This window comes from Morus notabilis, unplaced genomic scaffold (assembly GCF_000414095.1).
Source record: "Morus notabilis unplaced genomic scaffold, ASM41409v2 Scaffold751, whole genome shotgun sequence".
In the NCBI taxonomy this organism is placed as follows: Eukaryota; Viridiplantae; Streptophyta; class Magnoliopsida; order Rosales; family Moraceae; genus Morus; species Morus notabilis.
The window spans coordinates 85,567-103,024 of NW_010366875.1; the positions used below are offsets into that span (position 1 = coordinate 85,567).

Sequence of the window (17,458 nt, forward strand, 5' to 3'; positions counted from 1 at the left end):
TTTAGTTGGAGGATTCAAACCATGATTTGAATCATGGTTCATGGTTCACTACAATGTTTTCTCTTATAAAAAATACACGTAAATCAAAAATAGTTCTAATTAAATGATTATAATCAATGAACCAAACGTCTCTTAACTGTTTTTTTTTTTTTACTAAAAAAAATATAAAATATATCGTACCTTTATTTCAAAATTGAATCAATTGAAAAAAATAATAATTAAAATGGGGACCAGTTTAGATGAGGAATAGTGGGAATTTATCCATTTTTCAATTGGAACTATTTTCACTTTTTACTCATAATAACAGTAGGGGGTGAGCGTACCGCCGACAGCAGTACTGGCGTGTACGTGGATGGATTCTGGTGGGGTCCATTGGTTTTAATCAGTCAGTAGATAGGACGCGTAATATAACAACCAACAACAATCCACGGTTGGGCGGCCTTTTTCACCGTCGACACGTGTCCTCATTTCCCGCTTCCCATTGTCTGATTCTAACCCCCAAGGAAGCACATAAATTCCTTGACCCCACTCAGACATCGCGTGATACGACGCCGTATTTGATCACAACTCGCAAATTGCACGCACCAACTTCACTCCGAGCAGAAGACGAAGCAAGCAAAGTAAGCGAATCTCACCCCCGGGTGAGAATACGAGTCACACACTTTAGGGTAATTTAGTAATTGAAGAATTAATCACTCATCTTCTTCTGCGTTTTTGTCATTGAACGCTGATATAATAAGCTGATGATATAAATGGTGAGATACTTTATTTTCTTTGTTTGTTTACGTGCTCTCTAAGCGAAAGCCAAGTAAGCCCCATCTCTCTCTCTCTCTATCATCACTTTCTCTCTCTAGGAAAAGCTTGTAACAGTGGAGGAATTTCTGGAACCAGATAGCTGAGCAGTTTGCGGGTTGAAAATCTCTGCAAGGAAAAGAACCAAAAAAAAAAAAGCGTGTTCTGTTTGTGGATTTATAATTAATTAGGTGATTACGTTATTGATGAAAGAGAGAGAGAAAGAAGCTAAAAAATGCGCAAATCTTTCAAGGATTCACTTAAGGCCCTTGAAGCTGATATTCAATTTGCCAATACCTTGTAAGATCTCTCTTTCTACTTGTATAATTCTCATTTATACATGTTCATAATATGTCAAATTTTCAACAACTATTTTGAATTTTTGTTAAGATTTATGGATCAATTAGTTGCTTTTTTTTTTTTTTTTGTTTCTGTTTCATGTGTATATTTATCTTTGTAGTTATACATGTTAGCCAATAGGAAATACTCAAAGTTTTGTCATAATGGAATCTTATGGGCTGAATTGGGCCTTCTTTTAGATATAAGAGATTTATTATCTAATTCAATATTTCTATATTTGTTTATCTAATTCAACATTTCTTACTTGCTAACAGTTTATTATTAGGTGTGTTAAGGTGAGAAAATATCTATGATTTCTAACTGTAAGTAAATTGTTATTGGGATCCATAATCTGCGTGATCACATAGACGTATCTATTTATTGCCATTTTGCTATATTAGGTTATTATGTTGTGTGGACATTTGTTGTCTGCGCTATAAAATGGTTATGTTGATCATGGGGCAGAGTGGTAAATATGTTGTAGAAGATCGGTTGATTCAACACATTAGGTGTCCTTTTATTTTTACGTGTTTTCTTTTCTAGCGTTAATGCAATTATGATGAAACATTCCTGTTGCAATGATCAGATTATGTCGACGAAAAAAGTGTCGTTTCTTTTTTTATGGCCTTGTTCAATGATTTAGAGAAATAAACAATTTGTACGGGATTAGACAGAAATGCATTGTTCGAACTTTAATGTGGCCCTATCCGCTGTGATTGTGTTATGCTTCTGGAAATAAAAAGTTTCCCCTGAATTTCGGATGGGAATCTTGAGGACTCTTTCCTTCAACTGGAGTTAAAAAGTGAATTATGTGAGAGAACAGGCTGTAGCAAAAACTTGTGGGAATTTCATTGCCTGATTGTATGGTTTATATGCACACACTCTGACACACTTAGACCTTACTTGGTAATTCTTCAAAGAGAAGGAAGGGTGAAGATCTTCTCAAGATGTTGCTTTACAGAACCTCCACCATTCTTTTCACTTTTAAAAACAATGTGTGTGTGTGTGTGTGTGTGTGTGTCAGAGTGTTGCCAAGTAGCCTTATGGGGAAGCTCTGCGGAGTTTGCATTTGTAAGAACTGAATCGTGCCTTTCATGATTCATGTTGGTGTTTCTAAAAGATAATGCATATTGCAATTCAGGGCTTCTGACTATCCCAGGGAATACGATGGCGGCTGCCTTCAGATGAGGTTGTCGTACAGCCCAGCTGCTCAATTTTTTCTCTTTCTTGTTCAGTGGACTGATTGTCACCTTGCTGCTGCCTTGGGTTTGCTTAGGATTTTCATCTATAAGGTGAATTTCATTTTCTTCCGTACCATATGTGTTTGCTTGTTTGTGTATGTTCTATCAGAACAAGTCCCTCTATCTAATTTCTGTTCGGTTAGGACAATTGCTTCGTTTATCTTGTCATCAGGCTGATAATACTAGACTTATTACAGGCATATGAGAATGGGAAGACCACAATGTCTATTCATGAAAGGAAAGCTAGTCTAAAAGAGTTCTACAGTAAGTAAACACGAGGAAAACTAAGGCCGTGTTTAGAATTAATCCCGTTTTTTTTTTTTTCGTTTTTCGAGGAAAAAAATGAAAACGTTTTCAAAACGGCGTTTGGCGCAATAAAGACAAAAAACGGAAATGAAAACAATTTTTTGGTTTAGTGTAAAGTGAGAGAGAAATAAAAAACGATTTTTAGTCATTTTTCATTTTTTGTTTTCGTTTTCTCCTCTCTCAAGCACATATATATATATATATATATTAATAGGTTTTTTATACTGAAAATAATTTCTAAATAAAACTACCAAACACATTTTTAAAAATAATTCTTGTCTAAGATTGAAAACGTTTTCATTTTCATTTTTATATAAAAAACAAAATCATTTTGAAACGAGTTCCAAACGCGTCCTAAGTGTTCTCCTTCTCTGCTCGGATAATTTTGATGAATTTTGTTCATGCCTTTTTTTTTTCTTTCTGGCTGAGAAGTATGCCAACTGTTTTAGAAATCCTATTTTTAACGTTTTGTCCCTTCAAGAACAGGTGTCATATTTCCCTCCTTATTGCAACTTCAAAGAGGAATAACAGAAGTAGAAGACAGGAAACAGAAAGAAATTTGTGCCTCAAAATATAGGAAAAGAGACGAATCATCTGATAAGGGAAAGGTCTCGGAAATTGATTTAGAGAGAGAAGAAGAATGTGGTATTTGCATGGAGATGAACAGCAAGGTCGTCTTTCCCAGTTGCAATCATTCAATGTGTATGAAGTGCTACAGAGATTGGTACGTAAATTGTATGTTTGCTTCTTTTGAAACCTCCATTGTTATTTTTTCAGTCAGTGGCTAGTATATTCAGTATAGGGGTTTAGATTATTGACCGAGCAAAAGGGAAAACAAATAAACGGAGCAAAAAGAAAAGTAAAACAAATAAATGAAAGAACAGAACAGAACAGAGTTTTGTGTGTGTGTGTGTGTGTTCTTTATTATTATTATTTACTTTTACGAAAATGCAAATTGTATATGAACTATTAATGATCTTTTTGCTTCGTCTTTCATATTTCCCCTAACGTTTTGCTGTAAAACACAAGATGAAATGATTTTCTTTGCCATTTTCATCAAATGCATACTCCAAGAGTGAGTTATCATTTTGGAAATTTCATTTTCAGGGGATCTGTTGCATTGTACCTTGTAGTCCTATCTAATGCTCAATATCAAAGACTGCCCTTTTTTATTGTAATTGGTATTTGTTATTTTTTTATTTTTTTCCATTCCTTAAATATATATTAATTTAGCTTAGAATTGCGTAACGTTCATCTATAGGCGAGCTCGCTCTGAATCGTGCCCCTTCTGTCGGGACTGCCTCAAAAGAGTGAATTCATGTGACCTTTGGATCTACACCAGTAGCACTGAGATTGTCGATTTGTCTGCAATCTCCAGGGAGAACTTGAAGAGACTTCTCATGTACATTGATAAATTGCCTCGCATTGTTCCTGATCCAGCGTTTGTTTCATATGATCCTCTTCGATGAGTGGCTTCATCAACACACCCCATACTACCAAGATTTGTGTTCTCATTCCCAATGAAACAAAATTTGCAAGTAATATGTGGTTCTTTGTATATAAAATTCCCGAACCTTTCAAGTTAAACATTCAAAGATGTAAATATCTATTCGTTACTGGGCCTCGTCCTGTTGTTACACATCAGATGATATATTTTCTCATCTGGGATTTGTGTTAATTGGGAAACATCTAATTTTTCGTTTTGTGTTGCGTAGTTTTTTTACGTTTGGCTTGCCTCGTTGTCGTAAAAGTAGATTTTCCATGAGATGTTTGTCTAGACAATATGCCAGCTAGGGAGGCATACTGATGTGAAAATTGCAAGTGCACAATATCGCATACAAGTAATAAAGTGATAGAGTACAGAATCATTCTCACAGAGACTCATAATTAAAATTCTACTAAGTACTGAAATTATAGAAATTCTAATTTTATCTAACAGATTGATTTCAAAGAGTGATTATGAATTCTAAACTAATTAAATGATGGAAATAATAAAATTATGAAGGACTAATATAAGAAAAATCTAGGGATTAAATTTCACCTTCTCAATCCATATTAATTCCCCAAAGTTATATTCCTAAACTCGAATATTTCATCAAGTGACAGTTGAAGCCCTAAAGATTATTACTATCCTCTTCCAATTCAAGTAACAATATAAAACTCACCGACTCAATTTTTTATATTCCTATGCAAAATTGAACCAGCAAGAAGTATTATGATTTATGCTTTTCGAATGAATACTGCATCAATCTCATGAGTATATTCCTATTTTCTCAATCAAACAATGTTATTCTATCAAAGATCACAATTCTAACCTCCTTTTCCAATTTGGTTAAGAATAATCAAATCGATTAATTGGGTTATCAAATCAATTAAACGCATTAAGAACAAGATAGAACAATCACTTGAATTAAAACATCTGAGAATTGGAATTGATAATGGGAAATTAAGAATTCATGGTAGGATCCATAGTCACCCTAGAATGAAAAAGTTAGAACATAATGGAAACTATAAACATCAAAATAAAATTGTTCAAGGACATGATTAAAACTAAGAAAAGAAAATACAAAAGATGAAGCCAAGAGCCTGATGCTAGAAGGAATCCCTGGCCGTCACTCTCTAGACATTAATTGTCCCCCACCAATTGCCCTAGAATCATCTATTTATATGTTTCGGAGCATTATGATCAAAACGGGTAAGTGTTCTCGCGATTAGCCTTCAAAACGCGTCTTTTCTCGCGTCGTAGCGCCGCGGCGCTGAGTTCCTAGCGCTGCGGCGCTACTGTGTAAAAATCCTGGGCGCTGTGGCGCTGTCATGGGCGCCAAAGCGCTACCCCACTGCACTGATTCCGTCGGATTTCAGCGCCAAGACGCTACAGACTGACGCCTAAGCGCTATGTTTGCTGTCTTTTTCCACCGAAATTTGTCCCAAAACCTTCCAAATCATAGATTTTCACGTAACCTTCAAACAAAGAACGAAAACACACATAAAAACTAACAAAAACCTCAAAAATCAACTAGATATTAAATGTAAAACAATACTAAATGAGCGAGTAAAACTCACTCATCACATACATGCAAGGCACGTAGCCAAGTTATCACCGATTGTGCCCCCCCCCCCCCCCCCCCCCCCCTCTCTCTTCCAACTTTTTTTTTCCCTATATTTACATAAGAATATCTTTAAAAAATTTAAACAAAGCCCCCTCTAAAAAATTAAAACTATAATTTTATACCCTTTAAATTCTTACTGTAATTTTTAGCTCCCTCTCACAAAAATTTCTAACTTCGTCACTGCATACAAAGTATTGCCTTTTAAAAGATGCATGCTCCGGCAAAAATATAAAATTTGAAAAAAAAGGGCTAGACTCTGATATCATATCAGATTAACAAGTCTACTCTTGTTTTTTGTTTTTGTTTGCTTGGACGGAAACAAGGATAACAATCACTAAATTTTCAGTTCTTTTTTACCAACCTAGTCTTAAAAAAAAAAAAAATTTACTATGCTTATTTAGGGAGAAAAAAAAAGGCTAGACTCCGATATCATATCAGATTAACAAGTCTACTCTTGTTTTTGTTTTTGTTTGCTTGGTCGGAAACAAGGATAACAATCACTAAATTTTCAACTCTTTTCTACCAATCTAGTCTAGTAAAAAAAAAAGGAAGATTCTTTTTTATCAACATTCATTTTTATAGGGGCTAGTTTCAAAAAACTTTCCCAAACTTTGACCATAGTTCTCAATTTTCCCTAGAACTTTTAAATGCCCTGTTTTTTTTTTTTTTTTTTTTTGGAGCAAAAATGCTATGTTATTTGTTACCTACTCATCTACTGAGATATTACGTAATCCTTCATGCTTCTCAATTCTGTACCATTTTGGAGGGAAAACACTGACGTGAGTGCCATGTGCGCATATAAAGGAGGACAAAATTGTAAATTGATTAAGGTTAGGGATAATTAGTTGTTTGAAAGTAGGCGAGCAATTTCTGGATGACTTGGAAATATAGGTCTCGATCATTTCATTGATTCGAATTTAAAATTTGAGTTTTATTACAGTAAAAAGCTGTCATAAACAGTCACATCTAATATTTTTGCTACAGTAAAAAGCTCTCACATAAAGTCACATTTCAACTCGAATTAAAAATTTGAATCAACGAACTAAAAAATGAGAATAAAAAGTGTGAAATTCTGTGGTAGGGAGTTTAGTAACCGTTTACTTTTGATGTTGATTTTCCGGTGTACACCTAAAAAAACGAGCATGGAGGCCGGGGTGGGGTAGAGATCAATAAAACTCACCACCCGCATTAATACGTACAAGTCAAATGTGACACTTTTATGTTAAAACGCCACGGTAATAACACAATGACCTGTTTATAAAGTTACGTAGTTGGACATATAGTCATATACTATTGTGTGGTTGTTAGTTCTATGTGCTACATAGAAAGTTTAGAGACTTCACATAGTTAACTAGTATTAACTAATTTTGAATTAATTGTTGTATCACTTTGTACTAATCAGATTAATGGTCATAAACAAGTTAATTTTTCATGCTCAGGACCCATTTGGTGCGCAAATTAAGGAGAATTATATATGATTAAATTTTAATACAATGTTTTGTGTATATTTTTAAAAGAATGGATTGGATAAACTTTTGTCTAGCCCATGCTCAAATTCCTTTAGAATAGGATGTTACTATCCTCTGCTAAAGCATAGGATAACTTTTAACTAGATCACATTGTGAAAACATTAGGGATCTATTTGTAAATCTTAATAATTATAATTTTATAAAAATTGAGGGGTCAAAATGCAACTTTTATATGAGTAAAATATTTTAAAAATATTATATTTTCCCCGCTAGTTTTGAGAAATTACAATTTGATCCCAAGTTATAAAATTTTTTGCAGAAACACCCTTATCCTAATAACATAACATCAAACACAAGATTGGATTAAACTATAATTTAATCATATCCTTTTCTATACAGTCCAATCCATTATCCTAAAACTATCCTATCTAATGTTATCTTATCCTGCATACCAAAGGGGGCCATATTGGGTTAATTTGATCAACACGGTTATTAATTGCATTGTAGAAAGGTGTTAGGTGAAGTGAACTTTTTTTGAGTCAAACTGGATTCGAATGGGTGCAATAGAACATCTCTATTTATCTCGATGGTTTAAAACTTCACTACTCACATAAAGTGAGTCTCATTAAGTGGGTAGGTGAGACCCTATCTAGCGGGACCTATAGTGTTGTGAGTGATGAAATTTTACCCTGATAAGGATAAATATCATTTTTCAGTGCGAGTCACATAAAGGATTCAAATCATGGTGATTCAAGTTTTGATTTTAGAACCAAAACCATAATTCATAATTTTGTATCCAAATTATGGTTCTGAAATCAGAACCAGAGTCAGGGGTTTGAACCACTCAAAACCAAGGGAATGGGTGGTTTTAGAATCAAGGGTGATTCATGATTTAAAACATCATATCAGGATTCAAACCTTAAATCAAAACTATCCTAACCAAACACTAATTCTGTGTGAGTCAAATCAGAACCACTTTTACTTTTTGTAAACAAACACTGATTCTGAACCAGAATCATGGTTCCGGATTCAAAACCCTCATACCAAACAACACCTACAACTGCGGAATGTAAGCCACAAGAAAAACACACACCAGAAAGTCCCTACTTCCCTTACTGTTGCTACTGCCGATCAAAGCTAAATATTTCATGGACATTTTCACAAAACCCTAGAGAGCAAAATAGCAAAACCTGGAGAGAAATTTATAGGACCCCTTCAGGTCCAAATTGGAGGAAAATGCTATCCAAATTGTTGCTCAAAATCAGGGGTATTCAACGTAAGATGTTACTTTCAACCACCTCTTTCGGAGATCCATACATTAACCCATTTCGACCAAATTGGACAGCAAAGGATTCTATAACGTTTCAATAATGGGTCTGCGAGTACCACAGTTGTTGGAAAGCATATTGAAAATTTAGTAGCAACAACTGCTGCTTGCTTAAATTTCAAGTTTTGGACCAAATCATCTTTATGAGGTCTGTTTCAGGCATCCAGTGCAAGAATCATCACAGCAAAACTATGTCATGAAAATAAGCTAATTTAGGTCTGATAAGCACAAAAATAAAAGTTTTGAGAATGAATGAACAGACGATTATCCCATTGCGGATGAGCTAATTTACCATTATATAAAACACTAACGAGAAACGAGGAAAGCTGCCTTTGTTTATACACACACTGTAGTCATATAATAAAATCGTGGCAGTACAAGGCAAATGTTCCTTTCAAAAAGTACCATAGGCAGCCAAAGGCTAAGGTATGCACATACAAAATATATGATACTGTCCCTGAAATATCAACTGCTGTGCCCAAGTCCAAAATGCATACAATTTCAGTCCTCATCGTCCTCATCTTCCTCCTCCTCCTCCTCGTCATCCTCCTCTGGATGTCCTTCCTAAGATGGAAGGAGAAAATATTCACTCAAACCATGGGTGATTCAAGAAAATAGAGAACTACTCGAAACTATTTGAAAAAACAAATGTAAAGGAACATTCAAATAAATTCATGTTAACCCCTTTGATGTATTATTTGTTTTATCAACTCTCAGCATCATTTAAAACACCCTAACTAATCCCTTTGTCAATTGAATACATGGATACCTCCCCACTAGCCTCGTCATCTTCATCATTAACTTCGGATTTTGACCTGTCAGACTCTTCATCGCCATCATCCGCTGTGCTCTCCTGTCATCAACAAGAAACGTTAAAGATAAGAATAATTTCAACAATGACAATCCAAACTAAGATGAATCCTCTAATAAGAATTGACAAACCAAACGCACCAGTTTCTTGTTGTACGCCTTTATTTGCTTTTCATACTCGGCCTTCCTTTTTGCAGCCTTGGCTTCATATGGAGCTTTTTCCTTTCATAAAAAGTAGAGAAAAGAAAGTTGGTAATATACGAGAAATTATTCATACTAGATCCTGTCTAGCTAAATATCCATTGTCCCATTAACATAATATAAACCAGTAAGAAAGTAATAATATGAGAAAACGACCCTAAAATTGAGCACAGTTGCCAAAAGAAATGGCTCCATAAAGCAAGGGGATTACAGTGCCTTTGTAACCAAAATGGTTAAGTTGAAGTCCAAAAACAAAAAACCAAAAATGATTTTGTACTGAAAAATGACCCTCAACACACATGAAAACAACAGCATACAGAATACTTACAGCGTTGGACAGAGATTTCCATTTATCTCCTCCAGCTTTTCCAACCTTCAAAGGCAGAGAGTATAAGAGATTAGTAAATTGAATGTTCCAAAGTGAATTCCTTTTCACAAAGAGGCAATAGCAGGCGTATACTTACAGCCGATACAGCCTTCACATTCGGGTTTTCTTTCTTAAACACTTTCCTGAACTCCTCACTATCACATTAAACAATGGTAACTTCAAATTGTGACAACGATAATTCTCAAAGAAATAAAATAATACAGAGAGAGACACAAACAGGAAAACAAAGAAAGCGCTAGGCGGCCTCTTCGGTTTGTTGGGGTCTTTCTTAGCCATTTTTTCCTTCTTGGCCTTCCGCTTGCTACCCTTGTCAGCCTGGGTAGCAGCCTTTCGCTTCCCAACCTTTCTGAAAAGAATTAGAGATATACATGATCCGTCACAACAATATTCCTGTAACCTCTGTATACACCATTCAGCATATAACATCAGATATGGAAGAACCAATCATCTCAACAATGGCCATCAAACCAATACCCTTAAACAGATAGCTATAAACAATAAACTCTTTATCTCTTGCAAAGTTATGTAAAAACTAAGAAATAGAAGAACTGTAAGGAGCAAAATAACTATAAATCAAATGAACTACTGACCTGTCCTCCACAACTTTCAAAACTTCCCTTGAGCTCCTTGCTGCCCCCTTACCCTTAGCTGCCTTCATTCTAAATTATATTTGGGTCTGTTCATCATCAGATTTTAATCTGTTATTGAAATATTAATTCCTCTAACTGAAACATTACTTCCTTCTTAGCAGAATCCTATGAATGCATAAGAAACCCTACCAATAGGCCTTTCTTTTCAAGTATAAAATTCTGTAAGTTTTGCATATTTGTTTTAATTTTAATGTGATTTTGACTAGATCTAGCGTTTAGAAACATGCGCTACCGGAGCTTAAGAAGATACCATAACCCCCACACAAAAAAATAAAAATAAAAATAAAAAAAGAAAGAAAGAACAGAGAGAGACAGAGACTACACTAGCTCAACAAGTCAGCGCAGACTTCCCAGTCACAAAAGTCAACGCAAACACAGACAGCCCATAAACGACTTTTTTGACCTCTTAGAACATAAGGCTGAGTTGATAGCCATACATAAGAAAATTTGGTAAGAAAATGGATATAACCACATGCAAATATATTAACAACTAAAATCTCAAAGGACAAAATTCCAAAAAAAAAAAAAAGAAAAGAAAAGGCAATACATAAAGAAATTTCGTAAGAATATGGATATAACCACATGCAAATATATCAACAACTAAAATCTCAAAAGGACAAAAATCCAAAAAAAAAAAACAAAGAAAAGAAAAAGCCATACATAAAGAAATTTCGTAAGAATATGGATATAACCACATGCAAATATATTAACAACTAAAATCTCAAAGGACAAAATCCAAAAAAGAAAAAGAAAAAAAAAAAGCAAACGAATGCGAACCACCAAGAATCATAAGCACCAAGAAATGTTTAATTAACTCAAACCACTTTTCAAGCGTTTAAGCATCTCCTAATCAAACTTAATCGGCTAGAGTTTAATGATATATATCTTCATCTCAACAAAGAATTAATTTAATTACTCATCATGTTACGTAGGAAAATTGCCGAAGAAACAAATCTTGAAAACCTAGGAGTTTCAATTGCAAGCATATACAACTTGATGTTTAGTATTCAAGCAAAATAAAAAATAAAAAAAAATAATAAACTTCATACTTAATCAAGGTTCCATGGTACCGGTATTATATATAATACGGACTAAATAAACATAGCAAAAAAATGACGGGAAAAAAAAAAAGAAAAAAGCCAAAGGAGAGAACCAAAAAAGTAAACTTTCTTTTCGTTTCCTCAATTTTCTCAGCAACCAAACAGAGCTTGAATGAAAAGAAAAAGTTAAGGAAAAAATAAAATAAACCATGAAGGATCAATAGAAGAGCTTTACCTGAGAACAAAAGAAAGCAAATAGTGATTCGCAGAGAAACTTTAAAGAGAAGAGAAGAGAAGGGAAGAGAAGAATCAAAAGCGATGGAATATCAAAACAAAAGATCAACAGAGAAAAAGGAGAGAGTACGACCGCGAGAGAGAGAGAGAGAGAGAAATGGAGTTGACAAAGGGCAACCGGACCAGCCGGTAAAACTAAGAACAGACTGTCGCCGCCACCTGGGTCCTTGAGTCGGTGTAGAGCGCGCTTTTACCTGCTGTACCCGGTTTCCGAGGTTCCGCAAATAAAGGTCAATATTTTATTTTCCATTTTTTGAATTATATCGAAGAGGACTAATATATGATATATCATTATAGTGAGTTATTAGTGTTGATGATAAATGATAATAAATCAGTACCGCCAAGTTATTATCCCATATAGGCAAAGACAAGGCAGATATTTGTGGCCCGCCGCACGAGCCGACACGTGGCAGGTTGTTCGGAGCCCAGTCTTTAACATACGATGTTTTATTTCGGGCTTAAGTTGTGTCAACATGAACAAGTATCCCACTTCATATGCGTTGTTTTCTATTGCGAAAAAACTAGACAAACAAATACCTTTTTAAAATTATACGAGACAGAATTTTACACTCTATTATTAATTTGTAACTTTTTATTTAAAACAAGATTAGTAACCTTTTTAATTAAATAATTATACTAATAAAAAAATATTAATTAAGAATGATGAATAAAAATTTAGATTTATATATTTTTAAAAATAAATTCTGTAATTTTCTCTTTTTTTTTTTTTCCTTTTCCTTTTGTTTTTATGGTAACACTAAAAATAATTTGCTCATAAATTTGAAATATATAGTAATTCTTTTAAAATAGAGTAAATTGCACTATACACGCTCTTAACTATTTGTTTTTTTATACAATGAACTCTAAACATTTAAATTTGAGAAATTGGATCGTGAATTTTAAAACTAATTGCAAATTAAAATTTAATAGCTTATGACGTTATCAAATTGACAGTTTAAAACAGAAGATTTATGAATGACAATATATAAAAAAAATTTGATAATATTTGACTTTCATATGTGAATCTTGTATCTTTAATTGTTAATCTGGTAATGTTCCTTAGATATTAGACATTAATTGTTACTGATTTTAAGTTCAAGGTGTACCTTGTTATAATTAAAAGTTCATGATTCATCACGAAAAAAATGAATAATTTAGAATACAATAACACAATTTACTCTTTGAAATATTTTAAAAATAAAAAATTATAATAATAATTATGATAATGATTTTCACGTTTTATACTACTATAACAATTATAACAATGTAGTTGTTGTTATTTGTAAAATATTATATATGATATTCTAACTTGAGACGAATTTAAGAATTACTTTAAATGCTTTTGTGGTATAATAGATGTTTAAAATAAAATTCTCAATGACACTTTTATAATTGCACATTCAATACTCAAACTCCTCATGTAAAAGCACGCCACGTGTTATTTTAGACTGAAAACTTAACAGAATGGGAGAATTTACAAAATTCACAAATTCATGGCGAACATATGTTACAAAATTAAGTTTGGGGGTCATTTGTTGACAATGCCTATAATTCGGGGTTAAACGTGTAATTTGTCATAATTGAAAAAACCTGGTCTGCATCACTATTCATTGATGCGTTACTTTATAGATGCCAAAATGTTTCCCTGCAAGCCCTTAATGTTATCTTGTCGTTCAGTCACAAGAAATCAACCATTTTTTGAGATTTTTTAAAATCATTTTCTGCCCATAAAATGTCTCTTTCAGTACAATTATACCACCTTAATTACAGCATTGCCACTTGAACAATGTCCAAGCCACTGGTGATAGTCAGTATCGCTTAGTTGTCAATTAGTTGTGCCCTTAATTCTCCCTTGCAAGTTGGCGTAGTAAAATCTTTGAGATACTTAATATATTATATTAATTTATGCACAAATAAATTAATCAAATTAATTTATGAATAAATTTACCTAACGAATAATTAAGTCGATAACTTGAGTTCTTTGACTATGAACATTTCTCGCACCAAGCTTGCTTAGATATCCAAATCTTCCTCGTCAATTTCTTAAATCTACGAAGACATGTGTGTAGGCACACCTAAAAAAAAGATGATTACTAAATAAACACTCAAGTATTCTACGAATACCAACACATGCACGATGTGAAATTAAGGAGAAAATTTTTCATTTCTTCACTCTATAAAATTCCACCACACTATGCTAGGGAGAGCAAAAATTGTGCTTTCCAATTTTTTGCAATATTCTATTTATAGAGTAGTAATTAGACTCTCAGAAGAAGTCTTATCCTTATCTCTAAGATGAAGCTTGATAATTATCTCTCAATTCTAATTGATTTTAGAAACAAAATTCTCTCTCTCTCTTATCTATAGGGGCCGGCCACCACAGGGATATTCTGCTAGGAATGGTGTCTTAAAAGCATAGGATGTAATTAAGGATTTTATTATTTAATTAATAAAGTAGATATTTTCATTATTTATTAGCATGTATTATTGAATACTTTATGAATATCATTGAAAGTTCTACGATTATTTATGTAACCTTAAATATGGTTTATAAGTGTTATACACTAGAGGATAATGTTTAAGAATAATAATCGAAATAAGTCTGTAATGAATTTAATTAAATTTTGGAATCTTTAATTAAAACATTATTAATATATATCATTCCCATTAAAAATAGAATGAGCTTAACCGCATCATTGATATGGAGAGACATCGAATAAGTGTATTTTACATAATGAGATTATGTAGGATCAGGACACAGACACATATGAATTTCTAATGATTTCCGTTAAGTATAGAAATTCTAATTGAGCCTATCGATGGTCATATGTAGAATGATCTTAATCATGAATTATTAACAGACTCCTATTTATGGATTCGTGTCTTTTGATTTACTCGGTAAAAATCTTGACACACTTATATCTTACCATTGTATCTTGGAGACATGGAGAAATAGGTAGCCGGAAATGCTAATATTACGAGATGGAATCCATTCCTTCTTAAGAAAGAAGTAGATAAATAATTCCATTGAGGGTTGATTCAATACTTGGATTAGTAAGAGCTCCGATTCATGAATGTGTTTTATGAATCAATATCCATTAGAGAATCAATGGTACTTTAGGATAAAGATACAATTAGAGAGGTTAACGAATTTCACCTAGCTCTAATTATGAATTATTTATGGAAAATCGATCTATATGAAGTGACTATATCAAATGGACGCTTCACAAATGTAATTAATTGTCTATAATATCAAGAGTGCAATTCCAAGTTTATAGTGGAATAACTTTTAGAATTAATAAAATTTATTAATTAATTAAAGAGCTCAATTAATTATTAATTGTATTAGACCTTGATATTATAGATCCATGAGTCTCCGCGTCGTCCTGTTAATTCTACGAGACACTAAGGGTAAACTAGTAAATTTAAAATTGTGGAATTCTAAATTATATCACTCAGAAATAATTAATTAAGAATTAATTATATATTAAATAATGTGATTATTTAATTTAATTTTTGAAAGCAAAATGTGGTGGGACCACATAGGCCACATGCCAGTCACTGGGTGCTGGGGGCATGTGGCACAAGAAAAATCCCACTGGGATTCACTTGCTTACTCTTTAAGTTATCATTTTACTTGTTTGACAAGTTGTCCAATTAAAATTCAAATTTAAGGAAAGTTTGACTTTAATTAGAATTTGAATTTGAGTCAAAATTAGAAACTGGATAAAGGAGGAGTCTTTTCTCCTTCTCCTGCCTATATTTTGCCCTAACCATAAGGAGAAATCACTGTGGTATGACCAGCCATAATAAATAAGGAAGGGGAGAGTTTTTTGCTTCTAAACTTAAATGAAAAACTATATTGTAAATGAGATTTAAAATAAAGTAATAACCAATTATCTATTGCTTTGCCTTCAAGTTAAAGCAAAAGGGTCCTCTTAGTATTCTATAAATAAGAGACAATAGAAAATTGTACAACACAATATTCTTCTTCTCCTATGTGATTGGCGTATAACATATCTGTTATAAGCGTGTAACATTCTGTCAGACAACATGTAACATGCTAGTGACTGACGTGTAACTTTTTTCACTCCCTTTTTTGTGGCTGGCGTGTAACTTGGCTATTGTAGACATGTAATATGCAGTTGGTTAGCATGAAACCTTACAGCAGTTGGCATGTAACATTGAGAGAAAAAAAGAAGAAAAGTTTTTCCATTCTCATTACACACCGTGCATGTGTTGATGTTTGTGGAACATTTGTGAAATGAGTGATAACATTTATTGTGTTTTTAAGTGTGCCCACACACAAAGTCTCTTTAGAATACAAGAATTGACGAGAAAGTCTTGTGATAGTCTGAGGAACGGGAGCACTTGGATTGTTCGTGGTCAAAGACTGGAGTTATCCTCCTAATCAATCACAGGTATAACTCCTATACTAAGTTAATAAGATTAATTTATTTATTATAAATTAATATATTATATAGCGTTCACAAAAGTTTTAAGAAAATTTTTTGTTCGGACCCAATCCGTGTTTCCACGCTTCTGCATCCGAATTCGAGTCTGAAACCAACATATTCCCCCATGTGGTTGGCGCAAATAGCAATAGGGAAGGAGAAAAAATTCTCCTTTATACTGCAATCCAATTTTGACTCAAATTCAAATTTCAATTTAAGTCAAACTTAATTTAATTTGAATTTCAATTAGACAACTTATCAAATAAGTGAATTAGATAACTTAGAGAGCAAGAAACTGAATCTCAAAGGGATTCCCACTATGCCAGTGTGCACACCATGTGGACTCCTCCACATGTGTGTTCTAAAATTTAAATTTATATAATCACATTTTTTAATTTACTATTAATTCTCAATTAATTATTCTTGAATGTTCTATTTAGAATTCCATAATTCTAAGATTCTCATTTTTCCCTTAGTGTCTTGTAGGATTACAAGGACGACGCGAAAACTCATGAACTTATAATTTTGAGCTCCAATAAAATTAATAATTAATTAAAACTCTTTAATTAATTCATTCATTCATTCTATTAATTCTAAAAGTTACTCCACTATAAATTTGAAATTACACTCTTGTAATTATAGATATAATTTACTTCTAAACTATGAAGTATCCATTTGATATAGTTATTACATATAGATCAATCCTGCATAAATAATTCATAATTAGAGTTAGGTGAAATCTGTTAACCTCTCTAATTACATATTTATCCTTGAGTACCATTGATTGTCTAATGGATAGTGATTCATAAAAAAAATTCATGAATCAGAGCTCCTACTAGTCTAAATACCAAATCAATCCCCAAGATAATTATTTATCTACTTCTTTCTTAAGAATGAATGAATTCTATCTTGTATAAAAATATTCTTAACTACTCACTTCATCATGTCTCTAAAATACATAGAATATGATTAAATATCTTGGAATCATACATGCAACGTAGTCTTAACATGTCTACCTATATCAAGATCTAAAATTA

The 17,458-nt window shown here is 32.9% G+C and overlaps 2 protein-coding genes across 2 annotated transcripts; one reads left to right on the plus strand and one right to left on the minus strand.

Annotated features, from left to right (window-relative positions):
* Positions 1 to 735: 735 nt before the first annotated feature.
* LOC21398658 lies at positions 736 to 4,381 on the plus strand. Its single transcript, XM_024174258.1, has 5 exons — positions 736 to 1,092; positions 2,273 to 2,423; positions 2,570 to 2,636; positions 3,165 to 3,402; positions 3,940 to 4,381. The coding sequence occupies exons 1-5, from the start codon at positions 1,028 to 1,030 to the stop codon at positions 4,145 to 4,147; spliced, it is 729 nt and encodes a 242-aa protein (XP_024030026.1). The 5' UTR covers positions 736 to 1,027; the 3' UTR covers positions 4,148 to 4,381.
* A 4,458-nt stretch (positions 4,382 to 8,839) lies between these two features.
* LOC21398659 (high mobility group B protein 1) lies at positions 8,840 to 11,978 on the minus strand. The gene is made up of 8 exons (XM_010111314.2): positions 11,909 to 11,978; positions 10,574 to 10,659; positions 10,201 to 10,329; positions 10,060 to 10,117; positions 9,924 to 9,968; positions 9,536 to 9,616; positions 9,354 to 9,437; positions 8,840 to 9,148 (listed from the first exon to the last, which is right to left on the minus strand). The coding sequence occupies exons 2-8, from the start codon at positions 10,639 to 10,641 to the stop codon at positions 9,086 to 9,088; spliced, it is 528 nt and encodes a 175-aa protein (XP_010109616.1). The 5' UTR covers positions 10,642 to 10,659; positions 11,909 to 11,978; the 3' UTR covers positions 8,840 to 9,085.
* Positions 11,979 to 17,458: the final 5,480 nt, after the last annotated feature.

Coding starts and splice junctions, on each gene's coding strand:
- LOC21398658 (XM_024174258.1), top strand. CDS start 1,028: ATGCGCAAATCTTTCAAGGATTCACTTAAGGCCCTTGAAGCTGATATT. Junction 1,093..2,272: donor ATTCAATTTGCCAATACCTT/GTAAGATCTCTC, acceptor ATTGCAATTCAG/GGCTTCTGACTATCCCAGGG. Junction 3,403..3,939: donor ATGAAGTGCTACAGAGATTG/GTACGTAAATTG, acceptor GTTCATCTATAG/GCGAGCTCGCTCTGAATCGT.
- LOC21398659 (XM_010111314.2), bottom strand. CDS start 10,641: ATGAAGGCAGCTAAGGGTAAGGGGGCAGCAAGGAGCTCAAGGGAAGTT. Junction 10,330..10,573: donor TTGAAAGTTGTGGAGGACAG/GTCAGTAGTTCA, acceptor AATTCTTTTCAG/AAAGGTTGGGAAGCGAAAGG. Junction 9,617..9,923: donor GGAAATCTCTGTCCAACGCT/GTAAGTATTCTG, acceptor TTTTTATGAAAG/GAAAAAGCTCCATATGAAGC.